This window comes from Papio anubis, chromosome 13 (assembly GCF_008728515.1).
Source record: "Papio anubis isolate 15944 chromosome 13, Panubis1.0, whole genome shotgun sequence".
Taxonomy (NCBI): Eukaryota; Metazoa; Chordata; class Mammalia; order Primates; family Cercopithecidae; genus Papio; species Papio anubis.
This window is the reverse complement of record NC_044988.1, coordinates 99,579,252-99,604,900: the sequence shown is the minus strand read 5'-3', so window position 1 is coordinate 99,604,900 and position 25,649 is coordinate 99,579,252. Positions and strand designations below refer to the sequence as shown.

Sequence of the window (25,649 nt, the reverse complement as noted above, 5' to 3'; positions counted from 1 at the left end):
ATTCATTGAAATTATGTTAATCACAGGGAAAGACTATAACTTCCGTCTTGGTTTGTTTTAACAGGATCAGTTTGACAACTTAGAAAAACACACACAGTGGGGAATTGATACTCTTGAGAAATGTATCAAGTTTGTGAAAGAAAGGACAGAGATTGAACTCAGCTATGCAAAGCAACTCAGGTAAGTTGATATTGAAAAAAGTTATTTGTTAACTGCAAAATGATGTGAGGATAACATATATTCTCATTTTATAGTATAAATGTATATTTTAAATATTTCTCCTTTTATGTAAGGTAATATTTGAATAGAAGTGGTTGTTTCTCATACAGAAAATTAATTTTCATAGAATAATAAAACCTACATTACTGCTTTAAGGCCCCTTTTTTTTTTAACAAGATATCTGCTGAATTTTGCAGCAGCTTGTTTTTCAGTAAACTTTTTCTTGAAATATATTAATATGTACAGAGAATTACACAAATCATAAGTGTGCAGCTCCATGAATTTTGACAGTGTGAACACACTCATGTAACTGGGCACCCAGGTCAAGAAACAAAGACCAGCTTGGGAGGCCCCCTGGCCCCCTTGAGCTCCCCACTTTCTCCACAATGGTAACCACTCTCCTGACTTCTAACCACATGGATTAGTAGTGCCCACTTTTGAATTCTACATGAGTGTAATCATTTAGTATGCATTCTTGTGTATCTGGCTTCTTTTGTTCTATATTACATTTGTGAGATTCACCATGTGGTAACATGTGGCGGGCGTCTGCTTATTTTCATTGCTGTTGAGTATTTTGGTTTATGAATGCACCAGAACTCATCCGTTCTACTGACTAGGTGATTGGTTGTTTCCAATTTAGGCATATAATGAGTAGCGCTACAGCGAGCATTATTGTACAAGGCTTTTTGTGTGTATCTGAACACATTTCCTAGGATCTGCCTGGGCGTCTAATTGCACGGTCACCGGCTACTCATATGCTTAGCTTTGGTGGATAGCGTTCAACCCGTTTTCCAAGGTGCTTGTACTAATTCACACTCCCTCCAGTAATGTGTTGAGGGGTCCTGTGGATAGTATTTTAAAAATACTTCAGACTGGTCACAGTACTTAAAAAAAAAAATAGAGACAGGGTCTCACTATGTTGCCCAGGCTGGTCTTGAACTCTCTGGACTCACGCAATCCTCCCTCATCGGCCTCCAAAAGTGCTGTGATTGCAGGCGTGAGCCACCACTCCTTGCCCCAAAGTACTTTTTTTTTCTTTCTTTGAGAAGGAGTCTCACTTAGTCACCCAGGCTAGAGTACAGTGGCACAATCTGGGCTCCCTGCAACCTCCACCTCCCGGGTTCGAGCGATTCTCATGCCTTGCCCTCCCAAGTAGCTGGGATTACAGGCGCCTGCCACCATGCCCCACTAATTTTTGTATTTTTAGTAGAGGCGGGGTTTCACCATGTCGGCCAGGCTGGTCTCGAACTCCTGACCTCAGGCAATTCGCCCACCTCTGCCTCCCGAAGTGCTGGGATTACAGGCATTAATCCCGTGCCTGGCCCCTTGTTTCTTTTTTTTCTTTTTTTTTTTTTTAAAAAAACTTTCTTCAAGCTCCCTCACCATTGAGTTTTAATCCAAAGAGCATCTGCATAAGAGATATGTGTTCTTGGCCAGGCGCAGTGGCTCACGCCTATAATCCCAGCACTTTGGGAGGCCCAGGAGGGTGGATCACGAGGTCAGGAGTTTGAGACCAGCCTGGTCAAGATGGTGAAACCCCGTCTCTACTAAAAATACAAAAATTAGCTGGGTGTGGTGGCAGGCACCTGTAATCCCAGCTATTCAGGAGGCTGAGGCAGGAAAATCGCTTGAACCCAGGAGGTGGAGGTTGCAGTGAGCCAAGATCATGCCACTGCACTCCATCCTGGGCAACAGAGCAAGACTCCATCTCAAAAAAAAAAAAAAAAAAAAAGCTATGTGTTCTTATAAGTGTTTCTGTTGTTGTTTCAGCAAGCTGGGATTACAGGTGTGAACCACTGTGCCTGGCCCCAGATTTTTTTTTTTTTTTTTTTTTTTGAGACGGAGTCTCACTCTGTTCCCCAGGCTGGAATGTAGTGGCGCAGTCTCGGCTCACTGCAAGCTCCGCCTCCCGGGTTCACGCCATTCTCCTGCCTCAGCCTCCTGAGTAGCTGGGACTACAGGTGCCTGCCACCATGCCCGGCTAATTTTTTTTGTATTTTTAGTAGAGACGAGGTTTCACCGTGGTCTCGATCTCCTGACCTTGTGATCCGCCCGCCTTGGCCTCCCAAAGTGCTGGGATTACAAGCGTGAGCCACCGTGCCTGGCCTAGATTTTGTTTTTATTGAGTGAATAACATGTAAAACATTACACAATGAAATAATTTTTTTTTTTTTTTTGAGGAGTCTCACTCTGTCACCCAGGCTGGAGTGCAGTGGTGTAATCTCGGCTCACTGCAAGCTCCGCCTCCTGGGTTCACGCCATTCTCCTGCCTCAGCCTCCTGAGTAGCTGGGACTGCAGGCGCTGGCCACAACGCCCGGCTAATTTTTTTGTATTTTTATTAGAGATGGGGTTTCATCTTGTTAGCCAGGACGGTCTCGATCTCCTGACCTTGTGATCTGCCCGCCTCGGCCTCCCAAAGTGCTGGGATTACAAGCATGAGTCACCGCGCCCAGCCAATGAAATAATTTTCCTAAGTGGAGAATCCAGATCAGTTTCCAGTGCCCTGTGTGCATATCAGCCTCGTAAACATGTCAGGGCTTTTCAAACTGAAAGTAGGAATAGAACATGGTCTCTTTCACTTTGATTATTTGAATACTGCAGTGTCATGCAGTGTTGCCTTTCGTGTGAAAATGGGCTACATGTGAGTTCTCGAGTGGGCTACTGGTGTTCTTCCCACCACAGTCTCCGTTGCTGGCCCCTCCTCTTCACATCGCTGTGCCCAGCACCTGCTTCTCAGTCCTTCTCCCTTCCTAGTCTGTACTCTCGCGGTGACCTCAACTGTCTCATGGCTTTAGGCATGATCCGTATGGCAACAACTCGCAGATATGGATCTCCAAGCCAGACCTCTCTCCTGAATTCCAGAAACAGCTTGCTCAAAATCTCCACTTAGAAATGTCTAAAAACTTGGTCGGGCGCAGTGGCTCATGCCTGTAATCCCGCCTCGGAGGCAGAGGCGGGGCAGATCACGAGGTCAGGAGATCGAGACCATCCTAGTTAACACGGTGAAACCCCATCTCTACCAAAAATACAAAAAATCAGCTGGACATGGTGGTGGGCACCTGTAGTCCCAGCTACTCGGGAGGCTGAGGCAGGAGAGTGGCATGAACCCAGGAGGCAGAGCTTGCAGTGAGCCGAGATTGCACCACTGCACTCCAGCCTGGGTGACAGAGCAAGACTCCATCTCAAAAAAAAGAAAGAAAAGAAACATCTAAAAACCATCTGAAATGTAACATGTCTGAAACTGAACTCCTGATCTCCCCAACTTAAAAATCCACATGTCTAGGCCAAGTGAAGTGGCTCACACCTAAAATCTCAGCACTTCAGGAGGCCGAGGTGGGTACTTGAGGCCAGGAGTTAGAGACGAACCTGAGCAACATAGCAAGACCTTGCCTCTAAAAAGAATTTTAAAAAATTAGCCAGGCATGGTGGCGCACACCTGTAGTCTCACCTATTTGAGAGGCTGAGGAGGGTGGATGCTTGAGCCTAAGACACTGGGGCTGCATTGAGCCATGATTGCACTACTCCACTCTAGCCTGGGCAACAGAGCAAGACCCTATCTCAAAAAAAATAAAAACCTGCATTTCCACGACCTAGATTTTCCTCCACTCAACTGAGGGTAGCTGCATCCTTCCTGGTGTAGGTCAAAAACCGTAGCATCACCCAGGTGCGGGCGAATCACTTGAGATCAAGAGTTCAAGGCCAGCCCGTCCAACATGGTGAAACCCTGTCTCTATTAAAAATACAAAAACATTAGCCAGGCTTGGTGGCGGGTGCCTATAATCCTAGCTACTCGGGACGCTAAGGCAGGAGAATCCCTTGAAACCCGGGCGGCAGAGGTTGCAGTGAGCCGAGATTGTGCCATTGCACTCCAGCCTGTGTGACAGAACAAGACTCCATCTCAAAAAAAAAAACAAACCCCTGGTGTCATCATCTGTGGCTCTCTTCTTTCTCTCACATTCTCACACTCCCCATCCCAAGCCATCAGGAAATCTTGGCCCCTCTACAGATTTATCCAGGATCTGACACTCATTATCACCTCCACTGCTGCCCCTGTGGTCCATGTCACATGGGCTATGTGGTCCATGATCTTTTTCCTGGTTATGATGAGTCTACTAATTAGTTTCCCTTATTCTACCTCTATCCCCTATTCCCTGATTTCTACAAAGCAACCAGATTACAGTACTCCTCTGTTCAAAATTCCAATGCATCCGCATTTCATTCAGAGTAAATCCAAAAACTTTACAGTGAAAGTCCTACAAAACCTTGTGTAATCTGGTCCCCACACCTTTCTGACATCATCTGTTTTAACTCTCTTCCTCCTTCTCTCTGCTGTAACCATACAGAGGCCTCCTTCCTGTTTCTTATACATGCCAGGCATCCCCTCACCCGAGAGCTACTGTGCTGGCCCTTCCATGCAGATACCACCTATGGGTTCTTCCCCAGGCTCCACGTGCCTGACTCCCTCTCCTCCTTCCAGTTTCTGCTCAGTGAGGCCCACTTCGTCCCCTAGCCCACTTGGTCTGCTTTGCTTTTCACTTTTCCTATATTACTGGTAACTTTCTACCATTTTATATAGTCTTCTCATTTATTTAGTTTCAAAAATTGACAATATATCTTTCTATATTATTTGTATATAAAATTATATATATTTATGGTATACAACATGATGTTTTGAAATATGTATACACTGCAGAATGCCCAAATCAGGCTAATTAACATATGCATCACTGCACAAACTTAATTTTTTTTGTGGTAAGAACATTAAAATCTACTCTTCTAGCAAGTTAGCAATCCCTCCCTTTCCCTCCCCTTCCCTTCCCTCCCCTTCCCTTCCCTCTTTCTTGAGACAGGGTCTCACTGTCATCTCGGGTGGAGTGCAGCGGCACGATCTTGGCTCACCTCCCAGGCTCAAGTGATCCTCCCACCTCAGCCTCCCAAGTAGCTGGGACCACAGGAATGCGCTGCCACACCCGGCTAATTTTTGTATTTTTTGTAGAGACAGAATTTCACCATGTTGCCCATGCTGGTCTTGAACTTCTGGGTTCAAGCGATCCTCCCGCCGAGGCCTCATACCTGCTGGGATTACAGGTGTGAGCACCCGGCCTGGCAATTTTCAAGTATACAATACATTGTTATTAACTAGAGACACCATGTTGTACACTAGATCTCTTGAACTTGTTTCTCCTAAAATTTTGTCTCATTTGAACAACATCTCCCCAAATCTTCCCAGAGAAATCTATGTTATTATATTTACTGCTCACTGTCTCCTGCAGCCTCTCAGCTAGAATGCAAGCCCCTTATGGGTGGGGATCTTTGGGTTGTGCTCACTAATGTGTCACAGTGCAGAACAGTGCCTGGCACATAGTAGGTGCCCAGGAAATATTTGTAGATTGTGAGTGAATCGGCAGGGTACAGGCCTAAGATATTTAGCCAGCTTTGCTTTATGGGGAATTATGTGTTTGCACCGGCCTGTGAGAGCTAATGAGATTTTAACAACAAAAAGAACAACGAGGTGCCAGTCACTAGGGATGCTTTAATGAACGAGACGCAGGAAGTGCCTGAACCTGGAGTGCTCACCTTCTCACAGCGGATAACAGAACTGCATGCAAATTAGCAAAGAATTCAAGCATTTAAGATAGCGTTTATGACTCCAAATATGTAAACGCAATGATGCGATAGAGAATGAAGTCAGGGGTTGTTACTTAGGTAGGCTGGTCAGGGAAAACCCATTGCTTGAGAAGTGAATCATAAAAAGAAGCCAGACATGTGAGGATGTGGGGGGAGCAAGTACAAAGGTCCTGAGATGGGAACATGTACAAGGAATAGAAAGGCCAGTGTGGCAACAACATATTCAACAGATACTTGCTTGAAATAGTAATATGATGTTTAAAAATAGTGTGACCTTTGGGAGAGACATCTATCATTAAATATTTTTTTCTGCATTGCAGGGGAAAATGCTAACTTATTTTAGACAAAAACATAAGAGACTTTGATTCCTGTAGATCAGGTCTTAGCATGGGCCAAATCCATCCACTACTTGGTTCTGTAAATAAAGATTTGTTGGAATGTTGCCGTGCCCATGCATATTGTCTGTGGCCACTTTTGCGGACAATTGGCTGTTGAGTAGTTGCAAAAGAGATGCAGTTACCTGCAAGTCTGAATTTTTTTTTTTTTTTTAGATGGAGTCTCGCTGTGTCACCCAGGCTGGAGTGCAGTGGCACAATCTCGGCTCACTGCAACCTCCACCTCCTGGGTTCAAGGGATTCTCCTGCCTCAGCCTCCTGAACAGCAGGGACTACAAGCACACGCCACCACACCTGGCTAATTTTCGTATTTTTAGTAGAGATGGGGTTTCACCATATTGGCCAGGCTGATCTCAAACTCCTGACCTCGTGATCCACCTGCCTCGGCCTCCCAAAGTGCTGGGATTACAGTCATGAGCCACCGCGCCTGGCCCTGAAATATTTGCTTTCTGGTCCTTTACAGAAAAAGTTTGCCAACCCCTACTGTAGGTCACTTATCTATTCAAGATAGTGTAGGTTGAAATTCCTAATTTTTTTTTCTGAGTCTGAACCTAATTTATTTTTGAGACGGAGTTTCTGTCACCCAGGCTGGAGTGCAGTGGCATGATCTCCAGTCCCTTTTCAGAAGCTGTGGCCCCTGACACTCCGTTAGAGTAACAGGGCCTGCTCAACCTCACCCTCACTGCTGCCTTGTTTCCAAACTGATCTTTGTCAACTTGATACTTAACAATTGGTACATCTAGGTCTTAAATTGCATTTCTCTTAGTATGCATGGGGGTTGAACATCTTTTGATACATCTGAGCCATTTATGCTTTTAAAAAATGAACCATTCGAGTTTTGGTCTGTTTTTAATTGGAACTCATTGTATATAGAGGGTAACTAGGTGAAATCATTTTATACAACATATTGCATATTGTATATATCATATATATAAAGTGAATTTAAATTTAACAGTATAAACGACAATAAAGTGAAACTGAGGGATCTGCTAAGCTTTAAAAATTAAACTCTTTAGGTCAGGCATAGTGGCTTATACCTGTAATCCCAGCATTTTGGGAGGCCGAGGCGGGCAGATGACCTGACATTAGGAGTTTGAGACCAGCCTGGCTAATATGGTGAAACCCTGTCTCTCTACTGAAAGCACAAAAATTAGCCGGGCATGGTGGCACATGCCTGTAATCCCAGCTACTCAGGAGGCAGAGGTTGCAGTGAGCCAAGATGACGCCACTGCACTCCAGCCTGGGTGACCGACTGTCTCAAAAAAAATAAATATTAAACTTTTGTAAAATTTATCAAAAAGATTATGAAAAAAACCTTGTAGGATGTTATTGTGTATAATTCCATGTTGAAATCTTAAACAGGCTCAATTGACTGCTATGAAAGATAAGGAAAATATATATATACATGTTTTGCTCCTTCTTCCAGTTGAGTTATATGACTTGGTTCTGAAACCCGTTTTGTCGTAGTTCTATATTTGAATGTAGAGTCATCTCAACACTTCTCTCTACAACAGCGTCTCTCCTTGACTCTTGGCATTAAAGAAGAATATGTTCCCCCTAGTTAGAGCTTGGGACGTGTTCCCTGAGTTCTTTCTTGCTTGAGAATGCCACCATACTTTAACACTTTGACTTGGTTGTTCTCTGGTCACACTTTCTCTCTCCATGTGGCTGCATCGTCTTTTGGAGGAAAAGTCTGGGGCCAGCCAAATGTTTTTCTCTGTAGGCAACATGGCTGTTTCTGAGTAAATATATGAATAATTTTAGTTCATCTTAGCAGTCTGATAACTTCACTAAGCAATGCCTTGGAGTTGATCATCCTTTATCAGATAGCTTAGAGCTCTTTCCTGTATAAATTCTATGCTTCATTTATTTCAGGGGAACATTCTTTGATTATGTCTGAACGTTTTTTCTGTTCTACTTACTGGGTCATATACTTCAGAGATATGAGTTATCCTTACGTTTCATCTTATTCTTTAGATCCTTTTATTTTTCTGATTGTTTTCACATTATGGTTATTTCAAACCTTTCCTCTATTAAATTTGATGTCCACCCTCATTTATTGATGGGTTCTATAGTGGTATATTTTAGTCCTTAGTTCATTTCCTCAGCTTTGTGTCTTCCTTCTCATTCCATTTTATTTTATCCCGTAGTGTTGGGATTCTGGGTTTATTGCCTTTGTGTTTTTTTCCTTATCTGTTTTCTTGCAGATTGCAGGGTTTTTTTTCCTTTTCCTTCTGTATTACCTGTCATATCTTTCACTTTGCTTATATTTATTTATTTATTTTTTTTTTTGAGACAGAGTCTCACTCTGTTGCCCAGGCTGGAATGCAGTGGTGCGATCTCGGCTTGGTGCGATCTCGGCTCACCGCAACCTCTGCCTCCCAGGTTCAAGCAATTCTCCTGCCTCAGCCTCCCAAGCAGCTGGGATTACAGGCACACACCACCACACCTGGCAATTTTTTTTTTTTTTGAGACGGAGCTTTGCCCTTGTTGCCTAGGCTAGAGTGCAATGGCACAATCTTGGCTCACTGCAACCACTGCCTCCGGGGTTGAAGCGATTCTTCTGCCTCAGCCTCCCAAGCAGCTGGGATTACAGGCACACACCACTACACCTGGTGATGTTTTTTTTTGTTTTTTTTTTTTGAGATGGAGCTTTGCCCTTGTTGCCCAGGCTAGAGTGCAATGGCTCCATCTTGGCTCACTGCAACCACCGCCTCCTGGGTTGAAGCGATTCTCCTGCCTCAGCCTCCGGAGTAGTTGGGATTACAGGCATGCACCACCACCACACCTGGCTAATTTTGTATTTTTAGTAGAGATGGGGTTTCACCATGTCAGGCTGGTCTCAAACTCCTGACCTCAGGTGATCCACCCGCCTCGGTCTCCCAGAGTGCTGGGATTACAGGCATGAGGCACCACGCCCGGCCCATGGCTGGCTAATTTTTGTATTTTTAGTAGAGGTAGGGTCTTGCCATGTTGGCCAGGCTTGTCTCAAACTCCTGACCTCAGATGATCTGCCCACCTCGGCCTCCCAACTGCTGGGATTACAGGCATGAGCCACCGGCCCTGGCCACCTGGCTTCTGTTTAATAGGGGCAGTTTAGTGAAGTGGTTGAGTTCATCAGACTCAAGAGTCCCAATGCCGGGGATGTAATCCTGGTTCTTCCACTTATCAGCAGTATGAATTGGGTCAAATTACTCTCCTTGTTTTATCTTTTTCATCTGTAAAATGTGAATAATCATCATCATCATCCTCACCTTATAAGGTTGCTGAGTGGGCTTAATGAGGTAAAGAGCGTAAAGGTCTTAGGCCAACACCGGTCGTGTATTTGATTCTAACGTGAGCCGCACCGGTGCCGACTGCTCTGATGGAGTGTAGGTGAGTGTTCATTGCCATGCTTCCTTCCATTTCTGGTGCCACTGGTCTTTCCCTTGGAATTCCACTTGGGGCTGGGGTATTGTATGTTCTGCTTGGTTTGCTGAAGGCCAAGGACAGGTGTTTGTAGAGTCGGGGTGGGGAAAGGGCCTGACTTTGAGACTCTGAGCTCTGTCATTTCTTCTGAAACTTTGTTAGAGGTTCTGTTATGGGGTTTACACCATTAGGTCAAAGATTTTCCTAATTGTATTAGTCCGTTTTCACGCTGCTGATAAAGACATACCCGAGACTGGGAAGAAAAAGAGGTTTAATTTGACTTACAGTTCCACATGGCTGGGGAGGCCTCAGAATCGTGGCTGGGGGCAAAAAGGCACTTCTTACATGGCAGCAGCAAGGGAAAATGAGGAAGAAGCAAAAGTGGAAACACCTGATAAACCCATCAGATCTCGTGAGACTTATTCATTATCATGAGAATAGCACAGGAAAGACCAGCGCCCCATGATCCAATTACCTCCCCCTGGGTCCCTCCCACAGCATGTGGGAATTCTGGGAGATACAATTGAAGTTGAGATTTGGGTAGGGACACAGCCCACCCATATCCCTAATCCTGTGGACTCCCCGGGTGTGGGGTGAACCCCCAGGGCACTTAGCCTGAAGCCTGGAAAGTGGACCTCCCGGGGGCGAGCCCCGGCTTCTGCCCAAGGCCTTGGGTGGTCAGCATAGATGTCTTCCTCTGAGAATTTTTCCATCACTATTCCCTGAGTGCTCACCTCCCAGTTTACTTCTGTCTGGGTTGACGTTCAGTGTTAGTGGACGTTACTTCCCTTTCTGTGATGGGGAGGAAGGACTCAGCTCCGTTCTGTCCCAGAATTTTCTGTTTCTCTTCTTGGTCATTACTTTCTAAAGTGTATGGACTGAGGTTAGACTCCTTTTTTTTTTTTTTTCTTTTTTTTTTTTTTAGTTTTCTGCTGGTAAAATTTTCCCTTACTTTTATTTTTTCACCTTTTGTTGCTGGGAAAGCACAGTTCTCTGGCTGCATTTTATTCTGCCATCTTGATCCAGAAATCTTGTGGTGAGCTTTAAAAAAATAAAAGAGTGAAGAAAACACAAAACATTCTTGGGCCCCACCCTGGACCTTCTGTTGCAGAGGCTCTGGAATAGGGCCGAGTAATTAATTTTTAAAGCCTTCCTGTGGGTTTTCGAATCAGCCAGGTCTAAATCCACCATCCTTATAAAAGAATGTTTATTTTTTCTTTTACCTTTTAGTTAGGCTACCTGAAAAACAAGTTGAGATTTTCTACCTGAAAACACGTCAGATTTCTCAGAAAGACCCCATAAATCGAAAGTTTTTTTTTTTTTTTTTGAGACAGAGTCTCGCTCTGTCGCCCAGGCTGGAGTGCAGTGGCGCGATCTCGGCTCACTGCAAGCTCCACCTCCCGGGCTCACGCCATTCTCCCGCCTCAGCCTCCGAGTAGCTGGGACTACAGGCGCCCGCCACCACGCCCGGCTAGTTTTTTGTATTTTTTTTAGTAGAGACGGGGTTTCACCATGTTAGCCAGGATGGTCTCGATCTCCTGACCTCGTGATCCACCCGCCTCGGCCTCCCAAAGTGCTGGGATTACAGGCTTGAGCCACCGCGCCCGGCCCGAAAGTTTTTTTTAAGTGGTTTATTTGCTTGTTTTTTTGTTGTGTTGTTGTGGGTTTTGTTTGATTGTTTTGTTTTGAGACGAAGTCTCGTCTGTCACCTAGGCTGGAGTGCAGTGGCATGATCTCAGCTCACTGCAACCTCCGCCTCCCAGGTTTAAGCGATTCTCCTGTATCACCCTCCCAAGTAGCTGGGACTACAGGTATGTGTCACCATGCCCAGCTAATTTTTGTATTTTTAGTAGAGACAGGGTTTCTCCGTGTTGGCCAGGCTGGTCTTGAACTCACGATCTGCCTACCTTGGCCTCCCAAAGTGCTGGGATTACAGGTGTGAGCCACTATGCCCAAACGAACCGTGTTCGTTTTTTAAATAACGGTAATACAAATGGGCAAAAAGCTTGTCCCAAGAGAACAGCAATGGAAAGTTGACCTTTTTTTGTAGTTCCTGAGATAAATATCCTTAGAAATGAAGTTCACTTCGAGATCTCTTTAGCTTCTAGGTTTATGCTGGTATTTATAGAGTGAATTATTTATTAGTGCTTTTAAGAAGCATTTTGAATGCTATGTATGGCAGTATTGTCAAAGTGATTCCCATTCATCAGAACTCAATGGTCTTTACCGTATATCACCTACAAGGGATCTAATTTAATCCTGTTTAGGATTTGACTGGTAAAAGAGAACTATAAAGAGTACTGATTTTACCTGGATCAATAGATTCAGACTCAAGTAAGGCTTCCTTCAACTAGATATAAAACTTACATGATTTTTATGGCTGCTAAGGACTGGAAGGAAGCTACAAAGAAAATGTGGATTTAACATTTTGGAATAATTTTTATATAAGGTATGAATTTAGAAGTAGTATTTTCAATTTGTAAGTTATAGGTAACAGAAGAAATGATTAATTTTTTATTTTTTTATTTTTTTTGGAGACAGAGTCTCGCTCTGTCACCCAGGCTGGAGTGCAGGGGCCAGATCTCAGCTCACTGCAAGCTCCACCTCCCGGGTTTACACCATTCTCCTGCCTCAGCCTCCCAAGTAGCTGGGACTACGGGCGCCTGCCACCTTGCCCGGCTAGCTTTTTGTATTTTTCAGTAGAGACGGGGTTTCACTGGGTTAGCCAGGATGGTCTCGATCTCCTGACCTCGTGATCCACCCGTCTCGGCCCCCCAAAATGCTGGAATTACAGGCTTGAGCTACCGCGCCTGGCCAAAATGATTAATATTTAAAAGCATGCAGTAGTGTGGGCACGGTGGCTCATGCCTGTAATTCCAGCACTTTGGGAGGCTGAGGTGAGAGGATTGCTTGAGGCTAGGAGTTTGTGACCAGCCTCAGCAACATGGCAAGACTCGGTCTCTACAGAAAATAAATAATAAAAATGAGCTGGGTGTGGTGGTGTGTACCTATAGTCCTAGCTACTTGGAAGGGTAAGGTGGGAAGATCCCTGGGGCCCAGGAGTTCGAGGCTGCAGTGAGCCATGATCGCGCCGCTGCACTCCAGTCCAGGTGACGGAACAAGACCCTGTCTCTAAAAAAATTAAAATAAAAAATAACAATGAATTGTAAAATAAACCATGCACTAGAAATACCTCACATGCAGCCACTAGGCTTTTCCAGTACTCTAATCACCCATATGTGCTGTTCTCAATATATTTGGAAAATAACCCATTGATTATGTAGTCATCTGTTTTGCATACACTTCCCTTTCTTTTCTTTTTTTTTTTTTTGAGATGGAGTCTCGCTCTGTCGCCCAGGCTGGAGTGCAGTGGCACAATCTCAGCTCACTGCAACCTCTGCTTCCCGAGTTCAAGCCATTCTCCTGCCCCAGCCTCCCGAATAGCTGGAATTACAGGCACACGCCACCACGCCCAGCTAATTTTTGTATTTTTAGTACAGACGGGATTTCACCATGTTGGTCAGGCTGGTCTCGAACTGCTGACCTTGTGATCTGCTCGCTTTGGCCTCCCAAAGTGCTGGGATTACAGGCGTGAGCCACCGTGCCCGGCCTCCTTTCATTCTTGATCCTTGTGGTGGTGTTTTTACTATATCTACCTTTTAAGGAGTGATTGTGATCATAATCCAACTCAAAGACCTGTACCATGCTTTTGACATAAAATATTTCTCTTTTTTGCATTGCTTTTTCTCCAAGGGAGGTTCTTTAAGGAAATCATTGCTTTTTCACATTCTTTTGGATCTAGAATTATTAAACTCTGCTATATATCTTCAGTATTGGCAGAGAAAGCATGTCATAGTTGATACGTTGACGTGTATGCCAACACGATCTCAGTCTTGAATTAACTGCATTCTTTCATCAGTTGGTCTAATTATAACTTTTAAACTATTATTATATATACATGCCTCCATTTTTTGAATAACTGCAACAGTTGATATTCTACTGGATGTTATCTAGTCCCTCAGAATTTCAAAACAAGAAGGACAATGGAGGTCATGTCGTCCAACCCCTGCTGACATACACATTAGGAACGGGAAGCAAAGACTGGCTCATTTGCCGAGGTCATGCTGTCCGGGCACATGGTCTCTTGATTTCCAGAGCCATGCCCTTTGTACTAAAGCCGGTGTTCTCTCCCATCATCTAGTAGCATTTGTTACAGATGAAACTACATGTCACTTGGTATGCAAAACACACCATGATCAAAATTGTAAATTCATTATCACATATTTTTCTAGGCACATCTGTAGATTCGGGGGAAGTAGAAGAAATAAAAGTAAAATGTGAAATAATAAAGAGGAATAGCAACAGGGAATTAACAAGGAAGTGAGGACTGAGATGCTGACACATGGCAAGTTCCTACTGTGGATTACTGCTCAGCATGCTCTCGCTATTTCTTGGCCGGGTGCGGTGGCACTTTGGGGGACCGAGGTGGGTGGATCACCTGAGCTCAGGAGTTGGAGACCAGCCTGGCCAATGTGGCGAAACCCCGTCTCTACTAAAAAGCACAGACATTAGCTGGGCATGGTGGTGTGTGCCTGCAATCCCAGCTACTCGGGAGGCTGAGGCAGGAGAATCACTTGAACCCGGGAGGCGGAGGTTGCAGTGAGCCAAGATCGTGCCATTGCACTCCAGCCTGGGAAACAAGAGGGAAACTCTGTCTCAAACAAACAAGAAAACATGCTATGGCTATTTCTCTAACTACAGTCACCTGAAGTCAGGACCCAGGAGAAATCAGCCAGTAGAACCAGTGTTAGTGAGGGTTTTTTTTTTTTTTTATGTGATTACCTCTTAGTTTTTGTGTCTATTTGTAAATATAAAGAAAAATATTTAGATTCTTAACTTCGAGATGAGATTAGGAAGGGAAACTAGGATGATTTTGGCCAGTCTGAATGTGTTCAATGTAAACCTGCTAGGCAGGTTAAAAGTTTTTCTAGTTAAATGTCTTAGCATCAACACTCCCAAAATATTGTTTCAACTTCTTCAAGAAGACTTATTCACAGGTGGTTTTCATGTGCTCACTGGTAGAGCAGCCAACACAGCCTTAGAAACATGCCCTTGAACTCTGATTTTTTTTTTTTTTTTTTTTTTAAACAGAGTTTCACTCTTGTTGCCCAAGCTGGAGTGCAATGGCGCAATCTCGACTCACTAAAACCTCCTCCTCCCGGGTTCAAGCGATTCTTCTGCCTCAGCCTCCTGAGTAGCTGGGATTACAGGCATGCACCACCATGCCCAGCTAATTTTTTTTTTTTTTTTTAGTAGGGACGCGGTTTCTCCATGTTGGTCAGGCCAGTCTCAAACTTCCAACCTCAGGTGATCTGCCTGCCTCGGCCTCCCAAAAGTACTGGGATTACAGGCATGAGCCACCGTGCCCGGCCGGTGTTAAATGTTTTAATTTAAACATTTGGACACAGTTTTCCTTGGATTTGAAGCAATAATGCCCCAACTCAGGATGACCACGAGAGAATGGTGGCCTGATAAGAAAAACAGCTCAGTGCTACAAATGAAAGCCACTGAACGGCTGGGCGCAGTGGCTCACACCTGTGATCCCAGCACTTTGGGAGGCCGAGGCATGCAGATCATTTGAGGTCAGGAGTTCAAGACCAGCCTGACCAACATGGTGACACCTCCTGTCTATTAAAAATACAAAAAAAAATTAGCCAGGCGTAGTGGCGGGCACCTGTAGTCCCAACTACTCAGGAGGCTGAGGCAGGAGAATCACTTGAACCCGGGAGGCGGAAGTTGCAGTGAGCTGAGATCATGCCACCGCACTCCAGCCTGGGCAACAGAATGAGACTCCATCTCAAAAAAAAGAAAGCCACTGCATATTTACACATGGTCTGTCCTCTCCAATTAAATAATTCTGTTCTTATTTGCTCTGCCTTTGAGACAAAAGATGAAAAGCTGTGCACGTTCTTAATAACAGTAGCTTCATCACACATGTTGAAAGATTGAAGGAAATGGATTTCAGCTGTGGACATTTTTTTTGTTTGTTTTAAACTTGTAACAAAAGCACTAATGTTATCTTTCATTCCTGATTTCTCAATTATCTTTCTATGTAAAGCTGACATGTCTGCATTTTTATTTTAGGAATCTTTCAAAGAAGTACCAACCTAAAAAGAACTCGAAGGAGGAAGAAGAATACAAGTATGTTTACCATTGAAAATTGTCTTGTAATAGACACATGCCATTGGTGACTACACACAGAAAGGAGAAATACATGTCTATAAAAATAAGTTGCATTTCCCATTCATTTTGTGTCAGTTTTTAAATTGGAGGAGAGAACAATAAAAACATAATCAACTTTTCTTATACGGAGTCACTGGACCTATGCCAGATTGTTTCAATTAAAGTAATTAGGAAAACTTTAGAATGTAATTAAGCAAAAACAGGAAGTATGGAATCTGCATTCCAGAGTCTTGATTTGGTTTGGCACTATCAGGAGTCCCTGTTATGCTAATCATTCACCCAAGAAATATGTCCATTTCAGTCAGTGATTAAGGCATCTGAACACAGACAGCTCAAATACTATATCTCTAATGTATATCTAAATATCCTTTACATTAGTACATGCAGCATGTATATGAATTTTGGATTATATCTTGGCTAAGTATTAAAGCCAAATATTACATCACGCAGAACGGTTCAGTTTTGCAAAATGAAAAGTGTTTCCATTGTAATTAATTCTGAGCCATTTTGATGAGAAGACTCGATGTGTAATGAATACTCAGGATCCTATGGGAGGTGATGCCAATTAACCTGATTTTAATTAATATTTTCTTGGTGTAAAGCAGAATATGAATGAACGTGGCCTTGTGTGAAACGGAGCGGTGTGTGTTCTGTTCCATAGGTATACGTCATGTAAAGCTTTCATTTCCACCCTGAACGAAATGAATGATTATGCGGGGCAGCATGAAGTTATCTCCGAGAACATGGCATCACAGATCATTGTGGACTTGGCACGCTATGTTCAGGAACTGAAACAGGAGAGGAAATCAGTAAGCAAAACTTTATTCTTTTTCTTCCTAGAGGATGGACCAAATACAGTGGGAATATCCCTAGATGATTAAAATTAAATAAAACCATATAAGACTATGGGTCTTAAACTCACACCTTTGAGAATCATATTAAAGTTATGGACCCCAGCCGGGCGCGGTGGCTCACGCCTGTAATCCCAAGACTTTTGGAGGCCGAGGTTGGTGGATCACAAGGTCAGGAGTTTAAGACCCTGTCTCTATTAAACCCCGTCTCTATTAAAAATACAAAAATTAGCCAGGCGTGGTGGCATGCGGCTGTGATCCCAGCTACTCAGGAAGCTGAGGCAGGAGAAACGCTTGAACCTGGGAGGCGGAGGTTGCAGTGAGCCGAGATTGCGCACCTGCCCTCCAGCCTGGGCAACAGAGCAAGACTCCGTCTCAAACAAAAAAAAAAAAAAAAAGTTACGGACCCTGTTCCTAGAAAGTGTTTCTAGGTCTCTACGTAAAATGTCAAGGGTCCTTCAGACAGTCTGAAACTCATCTGTGGACCCAGGAATATGCATCCCTTTGAGGAATTTAAATATATTTCAGGGTATCAGACATTTAAAAAACAAGTAAGTAATATAATATGGTGTATGCTCTGTGGAATAAACAGTATTAAAATTAGTGTTTATCACCCAGGCATGGTGGCTCACGCCTGTAATCCCAGCACTTTGGGAGGCCTAGGCAGATGGATCACCTGAGCTTAGGAGTTCGAGAACAGCCTGGCCAGCATGGTGAAACCCCGTCTCTACTAAAAATATAAAAATTAGCTGGGCGTGGTGGCAGGCACCTATAACCCCAGCTACTAGGGAGTCTGAAGCACGAGAATTGCTTGAATCCAGGAGGCGGAGGTTGCAGTGAGCCAAGATCTCACCATTGCACTCCAGCCTGGATGACGAGCAAAACTTGATCTCCAAAAAAAAAAAAAAATAGTGCTTATAAGTAGGTCAAAAAACTGGAAAGATGTCCCCAGTTACATCCATTCTGTTCCTCAGCTCATTCATTGCTGTCTAATGAAGCACACCTTATTGTTCCTCTTACCACCATTTTCGTCTTTTCATAAATAGGTTTTGTTGTTAACCAAAGACAAAAATGAATGCTCAAAGTCTATTCTTAGTCATGATTTTGCCTTAAGGGATTTATCTTTAAGCCATGGTCTATATCATTGTATTTTGATTGCATGTGAAGTGCAGAATAATTTGTTACTAGTAATAAAGTAGCCATGTTGGCCAGTGATAAAGATTTTTTTTTTTTTTTTTGAGATGGAGTTTTGCTGTTTTGCCCAGGCTCAAGTGAAGTGGTGCAATCTTGACTCCCTGCAACCTCTGCACCCTGGGTTCAAGCGATTCTCCTCCCTCAGTAGCTGAGATTACAGGTGCCCACTGCCATGCCCAGCTAATTTTTTGTATTTTTCGTAGAGATGGGGTTTCACCGTATTGGTCGAGCTGGTCTCAAACTCCTCAGACCACCATGATCCACCCGCCTTGGCCTCCCAAAGTGCTGGGATTATAGGCGTGAGCCACTGCGCCCGGCCACAACAGTTCTTTTAATGCCCTGGGGATGCATGAGCCAACAAGATTGCTATGACTTCTGCTGAAATGGAGGAGACATTAAGTAATAATGACAAAAGTGATTATTTAATTGCAATTATGGTAGTTGCCACAAAGTAAGAGTACAACATGCTATGAGAGTGTACAATGGGATTGCTGACATGCTCATGCTCTGGGGTCAGGAAGAAGCTTCCCAAGGGACTTTGTGGTTAAGGCCTTAACAAGACTTGAGGGATGATTAGGACCTGCGTGGGACAAGCATTCAATAGAGAACAGCCAGGGCCGTTGGGCAGGAAGGCATTTGAAAATGTCTCAATTTAGTTCTTTCTAAACTATAAATGTGTAGCATATGGCCTTGGATAGGTTTAAAAGTTAGGAAGAGATAAATGCCTTAAGATCACCCCATTGGTTTAAAACAACAATATGCCAATAAACTGAGATGAATCTTCATCTGTTGACATTAGCATAATGGTTCTCAACTAGGGACAGTTTTACTCCCCACTCCAGCCACATTTGTCAGTGTTCGGAGACACTTTTGGTTGTCTCAGGGATTGTGGCTAAGGGGTTGCTACTGGTATCTAGAGAGAAGAGGCCAGGGAGGCAGCTAAGCATCCCGCAATACATAGGACAACTTCACAACAAAGAATGACCTGGCCCGAAATGTCTATAGTGCTGAGTGTGAGAAACCCTGCACTGGAGCCCTAAATTAGATGACAACCTCTGCTGGACCATTCATTAAAGATTTCTTTAGTGACAGAAAGGATGCAGTGAAACAGAATACTAAGGTTCAGAATGAAGTACAAATGTCTAATATAGTGATAAAATAAATACCGGAAATCTTAACATGATCATGGACTGCTTCCCTGGACCCTGAACTTCCCTTGACCTTGCAAAAGTTTATGTTTTTTTCCTATTTGTTTCTTTTGTCAATGCTTTGTCTCTTTTTTTTTTTTCAAGACAGAGTCTCACTGTGTTGCCCAGGCTGGAGTGCAGTAGCACAATCTCACCTAAGTGCAACCTCCACCTTCCAGATTCAAGCGATTCTCCTGCCTCAGCCTCCCAAGTAGCTAGGATTACAGGCACATGCCACTATACTCGGCTAATTTTTTGTATTTTTGGTAGAGACAGGGTTTCATCACGTTGGCCAGGCTGGTCTCGCACTCCTGACCTCAAATGATCCACCCGTCTTGGCCTCCCAAACTGCTGGGATTACAAGCGTGAGCCACCGCGCCCCCTCATATTCCTACGCTGTGTTATGACCAAGTTGTTTTGTATTTTATTTACTCACTGTTAATCATGACTTTTTTTATAGTCTGTCATATCTGTATTTTGGATTTAGTTCCTTTTGTTAATCAAAAATTATAGTAATTTATGGAATAAATTATAGGTGGTACAGATACACATTAAATATCTTGCAATACATAGTGTTCCTTTTATTTTAAGGAGAACTGCAAGCACAGGTTTCTGAGTCAGATGTTCTGTTGGGAGGAGCTGTAAACATGCTCTTTTGAAATATTCTGTAATTAAATTAAAATGACATTTTAGAAAATCGTGAAACCTTTTGAAACATTAGAAAGAATATCAGTAAACAAATGTGTGTATTTGTGCTATTTTATTTTATTTATTGAATTTATTTTGAGACGGAGCCTCGCTCTGTTGCCCGGGCTGAAATGCAGTCACGCGAACTTGGCTCACTGCAGCCTCTGCCTCCCAGGTTCCAGCAATTCTCCTGCCTCAGCCTCCTCAGTATCTGGGATTACAGGCACCCCCAGCCATGCCTGGCTAATTTTTGTGTTTTTAATAGAGATGGAGTTTCACCATGTTGGCCAGGCTGGTCTCGAAATCCTGAGCTCAGGTGATCCGCCTGCCTCGACCTCCCAAAGTGCTGGGATTATAGGTGTGAGCCACCGCACCTGACCTGTTTGTACTATTTTAATATAATGCCTCATGAGCACTTTTTTTCTTTTTCCTTTTTTCTTTCTTTCTTTCTTTTTTTGAGACAGGGTCTCATTCTGTTGCCCAGGCTGGAGTGCAGTGGTGAGATCATGGCTCACTGCAGCCTCAACCTCCTGGACTTAAGTGATCTTCCTATCTTAGCCTCCCAAGTAGCTGGGACTACAGGCATGTGCCACTATGCTCAGCCAGTTTTGAAAAATTTTGTAGAGACAAGGTCTTGCTATGTTGCCCTGTCTGGTCTCAAACTGCTGGGTTCAGGTGATTCTCTCACCTCAACCTCCCAAAGTGCTGGGATTATAGGCATAAACCCCCATGCCTGGCCTGTTTTTTCTGTTTTCTAACATAATTGTTGCCATTATTTCTAATGAGTAAATAATGAATTAGCATTGTGGTATACTAATCACTGTAATTTTAAAAATTATTCCAATAATATTGGAGGCCGGGCGTCATGGCTCACACCTGTAGTCCCAGCACTTCAGGAGGCCGAGTGTTTAGCCTCGTGCTTGCTATAGATAATAATAGCTAACCTCAATGGGGACTGCTAGTTTTCCAGATTTTACCCAAGATAAGGACCCTGGAGCACAGGAAGGTGAAGTGAGCTGGGCATGTTGCCCTGTCGAGGAGCTGGGTGTCCCCCAGGCTGCCTCCCTCTCAGGGCAGTGCATGTTTGCAGGCATGGTTTTGTTTCCAGTGAGTTTTTTTCAACATACCTTCAAGGATGCTGGAGTAAACAGTATGAACATCCTCATCTGCAGCTAGCCTTAGAAAAAGAGCTGTTTGGCTGGGCGCGGTGGCTCACACCTGTAATCCCAGCACTCGGGAGGCTGAGGTACGAGAATCGCTCGAACCTGGGAGGCGGAGGTTGCAGTGAGTTGAGATGGCACCACTACACTCCAGCCTGGGTGACAGAGTGAGACCCTGTCTCAAAAAAAAAAAAAGGAAAACAAAGAAGAAAAGGAGCTATTTAAGACCTTTTCGTAATAACCAACATTTCTCCTTTAGAGCTTTTACTTTTTTTTGGCTACCCTGACTTAACTTAGTAAACACTAATTTTTGTAAGGATGAGTCTTAAAAGAACAGTGGAATGCTATCATTTTTGTCTTCTGGTGAGGTTAATTATTGGTGGACATAGCATAACAGAGTTAGAACTCAAATCCAGGTCTTCTGAGGCCAGACTCAGTCACCTTCCCACTGTGCTGTGATGAGGGGCTGACAGCATGCTTCAGGTCTGTCTTAAAAGATGGGGAGAGGCCACGGAAGTTCTGTGTTCACAGAGCTGGAGCCCGCTGCTTGGTGGTGGGCAGAGGAGAGGAAAGGACGCAAGCGTTCCAGCTGACAACCTTGCTCAGGATTCCTGGCAGCCCTGCCCTAGGCAGGTTATGAAAACTCTTTGAGCATCCACTCAGGAATCTGTAAGCTGAGGCTGATCATAGCCACCTTAGGGAGTTGTGGGGACGATTGTGAGAAGACAAATATGAATCTCCTAGCACAACGTTCAGGTATCCTGATATATAGATGCTGCATATCCGGTTTCACTTGCTGTAATCATTCTGTTACTCAATACAGAATCTCATTTCCACCCCAGAGCTTCTCGATTAGGGCTTGTTACAGAAAACAGAGCATGTTGGCCAGGCGCAGTGGCTCACACCTGTAATCCCACCACATTGGGAGGCCGAGGCAGGCAGATCACCTGAGGTCAGGAGTTCAAGACCAGCCTTGCCAACAAGGCGAAACCCCGTCTCTACTAAAAATATAAAAATTAGCCAGGCACAGTGGCGCGTGCCTGTAATCCTAGCTACTCGGGAGGCTGAGGCAGGAGAATCACTTGAACCTGGGAGGCAGAGGTTGCTGTGAGCGGAGATCGTGCCATTGCACTTTAGCCTGGGTGACAGAGCGAGACTCCATCTCAAAAGAGAAAGAAAAGAAAAGAGAAAGAGAGGGAGGGAAGTAGGAAATGGAGCATGTTTAGGGCTTCCTGTGAGCAGGTGTTATATGGTAGTTGTTCAGTGATTTTAAAATGACATTTCTAAAAATGTGGAATTGGGCCGGGCACAGTGGCTCACTTGAAGTGGTAATCCAAGCACTTTGGGAGTCCGAGGCGGGAGGATCACTTGAGACCAGGAGTTCGAAACCAGCCTGGCCAACATGGTGAAACTCCATCTTTACTAAAAATACAAAAATTAACCGGGTGTGGAAATTAACTGGGTGTGGTGGCATGCACCTGGAATCCTAGCTACTCAGGAGGCTGAGGCAGGAGAATCACTTGAACCCGGGAGGCGGAGGTTGCAGTGAGCTGAGACTGTTCCACTGCACTCTAGCCTGGGCAACTGAGCAAGACTCCATCTCGAAAAATAAATAAATAAATAAATAAAATGTGGAATTGGTTGATGGCCTAGGAAACAAGAAGCTGCTTTTAACATTTTAGACCCAGCTACTATTTTTCATGGCTGACTAGAAATAATGCCTTACTTAAGTACCATCCTTAACCATCAGCATAGTACAGATTGGGCCATTTGATACAGTGGCAGAATCCTGGCTGCTCAAAGGATGATTTAGAATTTACAGGATTACTGCTGGATCTCATTACTGCACATAGAAAGAATGTCCAAGTTCAATGGACAATACTGGTTGAAAATTGCTTTTTACCTAGGTTTTGCTGTGTTTGAATGGATGAACAAGGGTCAGTGTGATGAAAAATGGCTCTCTGTGCAAAGATGATGTTTCTTTCCTTTTTTTTGTATGGATTTCAAAGGAAATAGAAGTAGAGGGGGTCATTGGCATTCTTGCCTTTGTAGCCCTACTGCTGTTTGATCTTTAAGTCTTCAAATCTAACTGTAGGCTGGGCACAGTGGCTCACACCCGTAAATCCCAGCACTTTGGGAGGCCAAGGCAGGTGGATCACCTGAGGTCAGAAGTTTGAGACCACCCTGGCCAACATGGTGAAGCCCCATCTCTACTAAAAATACAAAAATTAGCCGGGCGCGGTGGCATGTGCCTGTATTCCCAGCTACTCTGGAGGCTGAGGCAGGAGAATCGCTTGATCCTGGAAGGCAGAGGTTGCAGTGAGCCGAGATCACGCCACTGCACTCCAGCCTGGGCGAAAGAGTGAGACTCTGTCCCCCCCACAAAAAAAAAAATTAAAAAAAAGAAAAAATCTAACTGTAAAACAGGATTACTACTTCTATTTAAGTATCTAGGAGGAAAGATGCTTTTTTGCTGCACATATACTATATTTTTGTATCACAACGCAGTTCATTTTAATGTTATAACTATCCATTGTTTGTCCTGATGCACAAATCTGTGGGCTCATTTTGGTGAAAATATGTTGATTTTTAAAAAATGCAGATTCACGGCCAGGCGCGGTGGCTCACGCCTGTAATCCCAGAACTTTGGGAGGCCGAGGCGGGCGGATCACAAGGTCAGGAGTTCAAGACCAGCCTAACCAACATGGTGAAACCCCATCTCTACTAAAAACAGAAAAAAAAAATGAGCTGGGCCTGATGGCACGTTTCTGTAATCCCAGCTACTCGGAAGGCTAAGGCAGGAGAATCGCTTGAACACAGGAGGTGGAGGTTGCAGTGAGCCGAGATCACAGCACTACACTCCAGCCTGGGTGACAGAGCGAGACTCCACCCCGCCCCCCCCCCCCAAAAAAAACAAAGCAAAACAAAAAGCAGATTCACTAAAAAGAGAACCTTTCCCCCCTGCAAGAATTTAGTAGTTTAGGTTCTTCCCTGCCTGACATCTGAGCCTGCATCTGTCTCTTCAGGAAAACATGAGCAGTCCTGGAAGCCCTGGACAAGGAAGCCCTATAGCTTCTTCACCTGGTGGGTTCCACTTAGGGCAATTGCATTTTCAGGGAGATGTTCACCATTTCTGTAGACATAATGAAATCAGTGGCCAGTCCTTCGGGGTGCATATAAAAATAATATTACTAAAACTGAATTAAAGGACAAAATCTCACAAACCCTTATAAATCAAAAATCCTCATTTTTCAAAGTTTTCTTCCTGATATCATTTTCAGATATGTATAATATTTAAGAATATTGTCTGGGCGCAGTGGCTTATGCCTGTAATCCCAGCACTTTGGGAGGCCGAGGCGGGTGGATTGCTTGAGGTCAGGAGTTTGAGACCAGCCTGGCCAACATGGTGAAACCCCATCTCCACTAAAAATACATAAATTAGCTGGGCTTGGTGGTGCACATCTGTAATCCCAGCTACTTCAGAGGCTGAGGCAGGAGAATCGCTTGAACCCAGGAGGCGGAGGTTGCAGTGAGCTGAGAACGTGCCACTGCACACCAGCCTGCGTGACAGACGAGACTCAGTCTAAAAAAAAAAAAAAAAAAAAGGCCGGGCGTGGTGGTTCACGCCTGTAATCCTAGCACTTTGGGAGGCCAAGGTGGGCAGATCATGAGGTCAGGAGATCGAGACCATCCTGGCTAACACGGTGAAACCCTGTCTCTACTAAAAATACAAAAAACTAGGTGGACATGGTGGCATGCACCTCTAATCCCGGGTACTGGGGAGACTGAGGCAGGAGAATGGCGTGAACCCAGGAGGTGGAGCTTGCAGTGAGCCTAGTTTGTGCCACCGTACTCCAGCCTGGGCCACAGAGCAAGAATCTGTCTCAAAAAAAAAAAAAAAAAAAGTTAAGAATGTTAATCCTAATATAGCTATATAGCTATAATTTATATTCTTCTCGATTCTCCATTTAATATTGTAAGCATTTTCCATGTTTTTACCTGCAAAAGTATATGTTTTTGTTTGTAGATTTTTTTTTTTAGGGAGGGGGCCGGCTCTGTTGCCCAGGCTGGTCTTGAACTCCTGGGCTCAAGCAGTCTTCCCACGTCAGCCTTTCAAAGTGCTGGGATTATAGGAGTGAGGCATTGTGCCTAGCCAAAAGTGTAGTTTAAATAATTGGAATTTTATCAAAGTTATTGGAAGAGAAGTTAAAAAAGAAAGAAAAAATATTTGGAATTTTAGTAGCTGTGCATTATTGTAACAAAGTTATAATTTGCCTAACTAATTCTGTATTGTTTGATTTATAGGCTATTATCAGTTTTTGACTCATTTACTTAGTTGTATAAACAATACAGTAGAAAACTCTTTACTTCCAAAGCTGTTTGCATTGTGTATGGGTTGAGATTATTTCCCCAAACTAAATTCTCAGAAGTGAGACTGTGAGGTCAAAGCATACGTGATTAAACATACATGATTTATGGTTCTTGATAAGACTCTGATAACTTATGTTCAGAGAATTATAATAGAATTACAGATAGAATTATCGATAGATTTATAGACTTACAGATAGATTTCCAAATGTCACTGAAATGATAAACATGGGTGTGAATCAGCTTATCTGAGATGTGGGTAATTCAGAGTTGATAACACATATATTCCTCCGTAAGAACTACTGTAA

The 25,649-nt window shown here is 43.9% G+C and overlaps 1 protein-coding gene across 25 annotated transcripts in view; it reads left to right on the top strand.

Moving 5' to 3' along the window:
* The window catches only part of FNBP1 (formin binding protein 1), a 161,758-nt gene that overhangs the window by 53,989 nt on the left and 82,120 nt on the right, over positions 1-25,649 (top strand). For all 25 annotated transcript variants that reach the window (XM_003911191.5, XM_003911193.5, XM_003911192.5 and 22 more), the window contains exons 2-4: positions 65-180; positions 15,796-15,852; positions 16,556-16,703. In XM_003911191.5, coding sequence (XP_003911240.1) covers positions 65-180; positions 15,796-15,852; positions 16,556-16,703 — 321 coding nt within the window. The remainder of the gene's footprint in view (positions 1-64; positions 181-15,795; positions 15,853-16,555; positions 16,704-25,649) is intronic.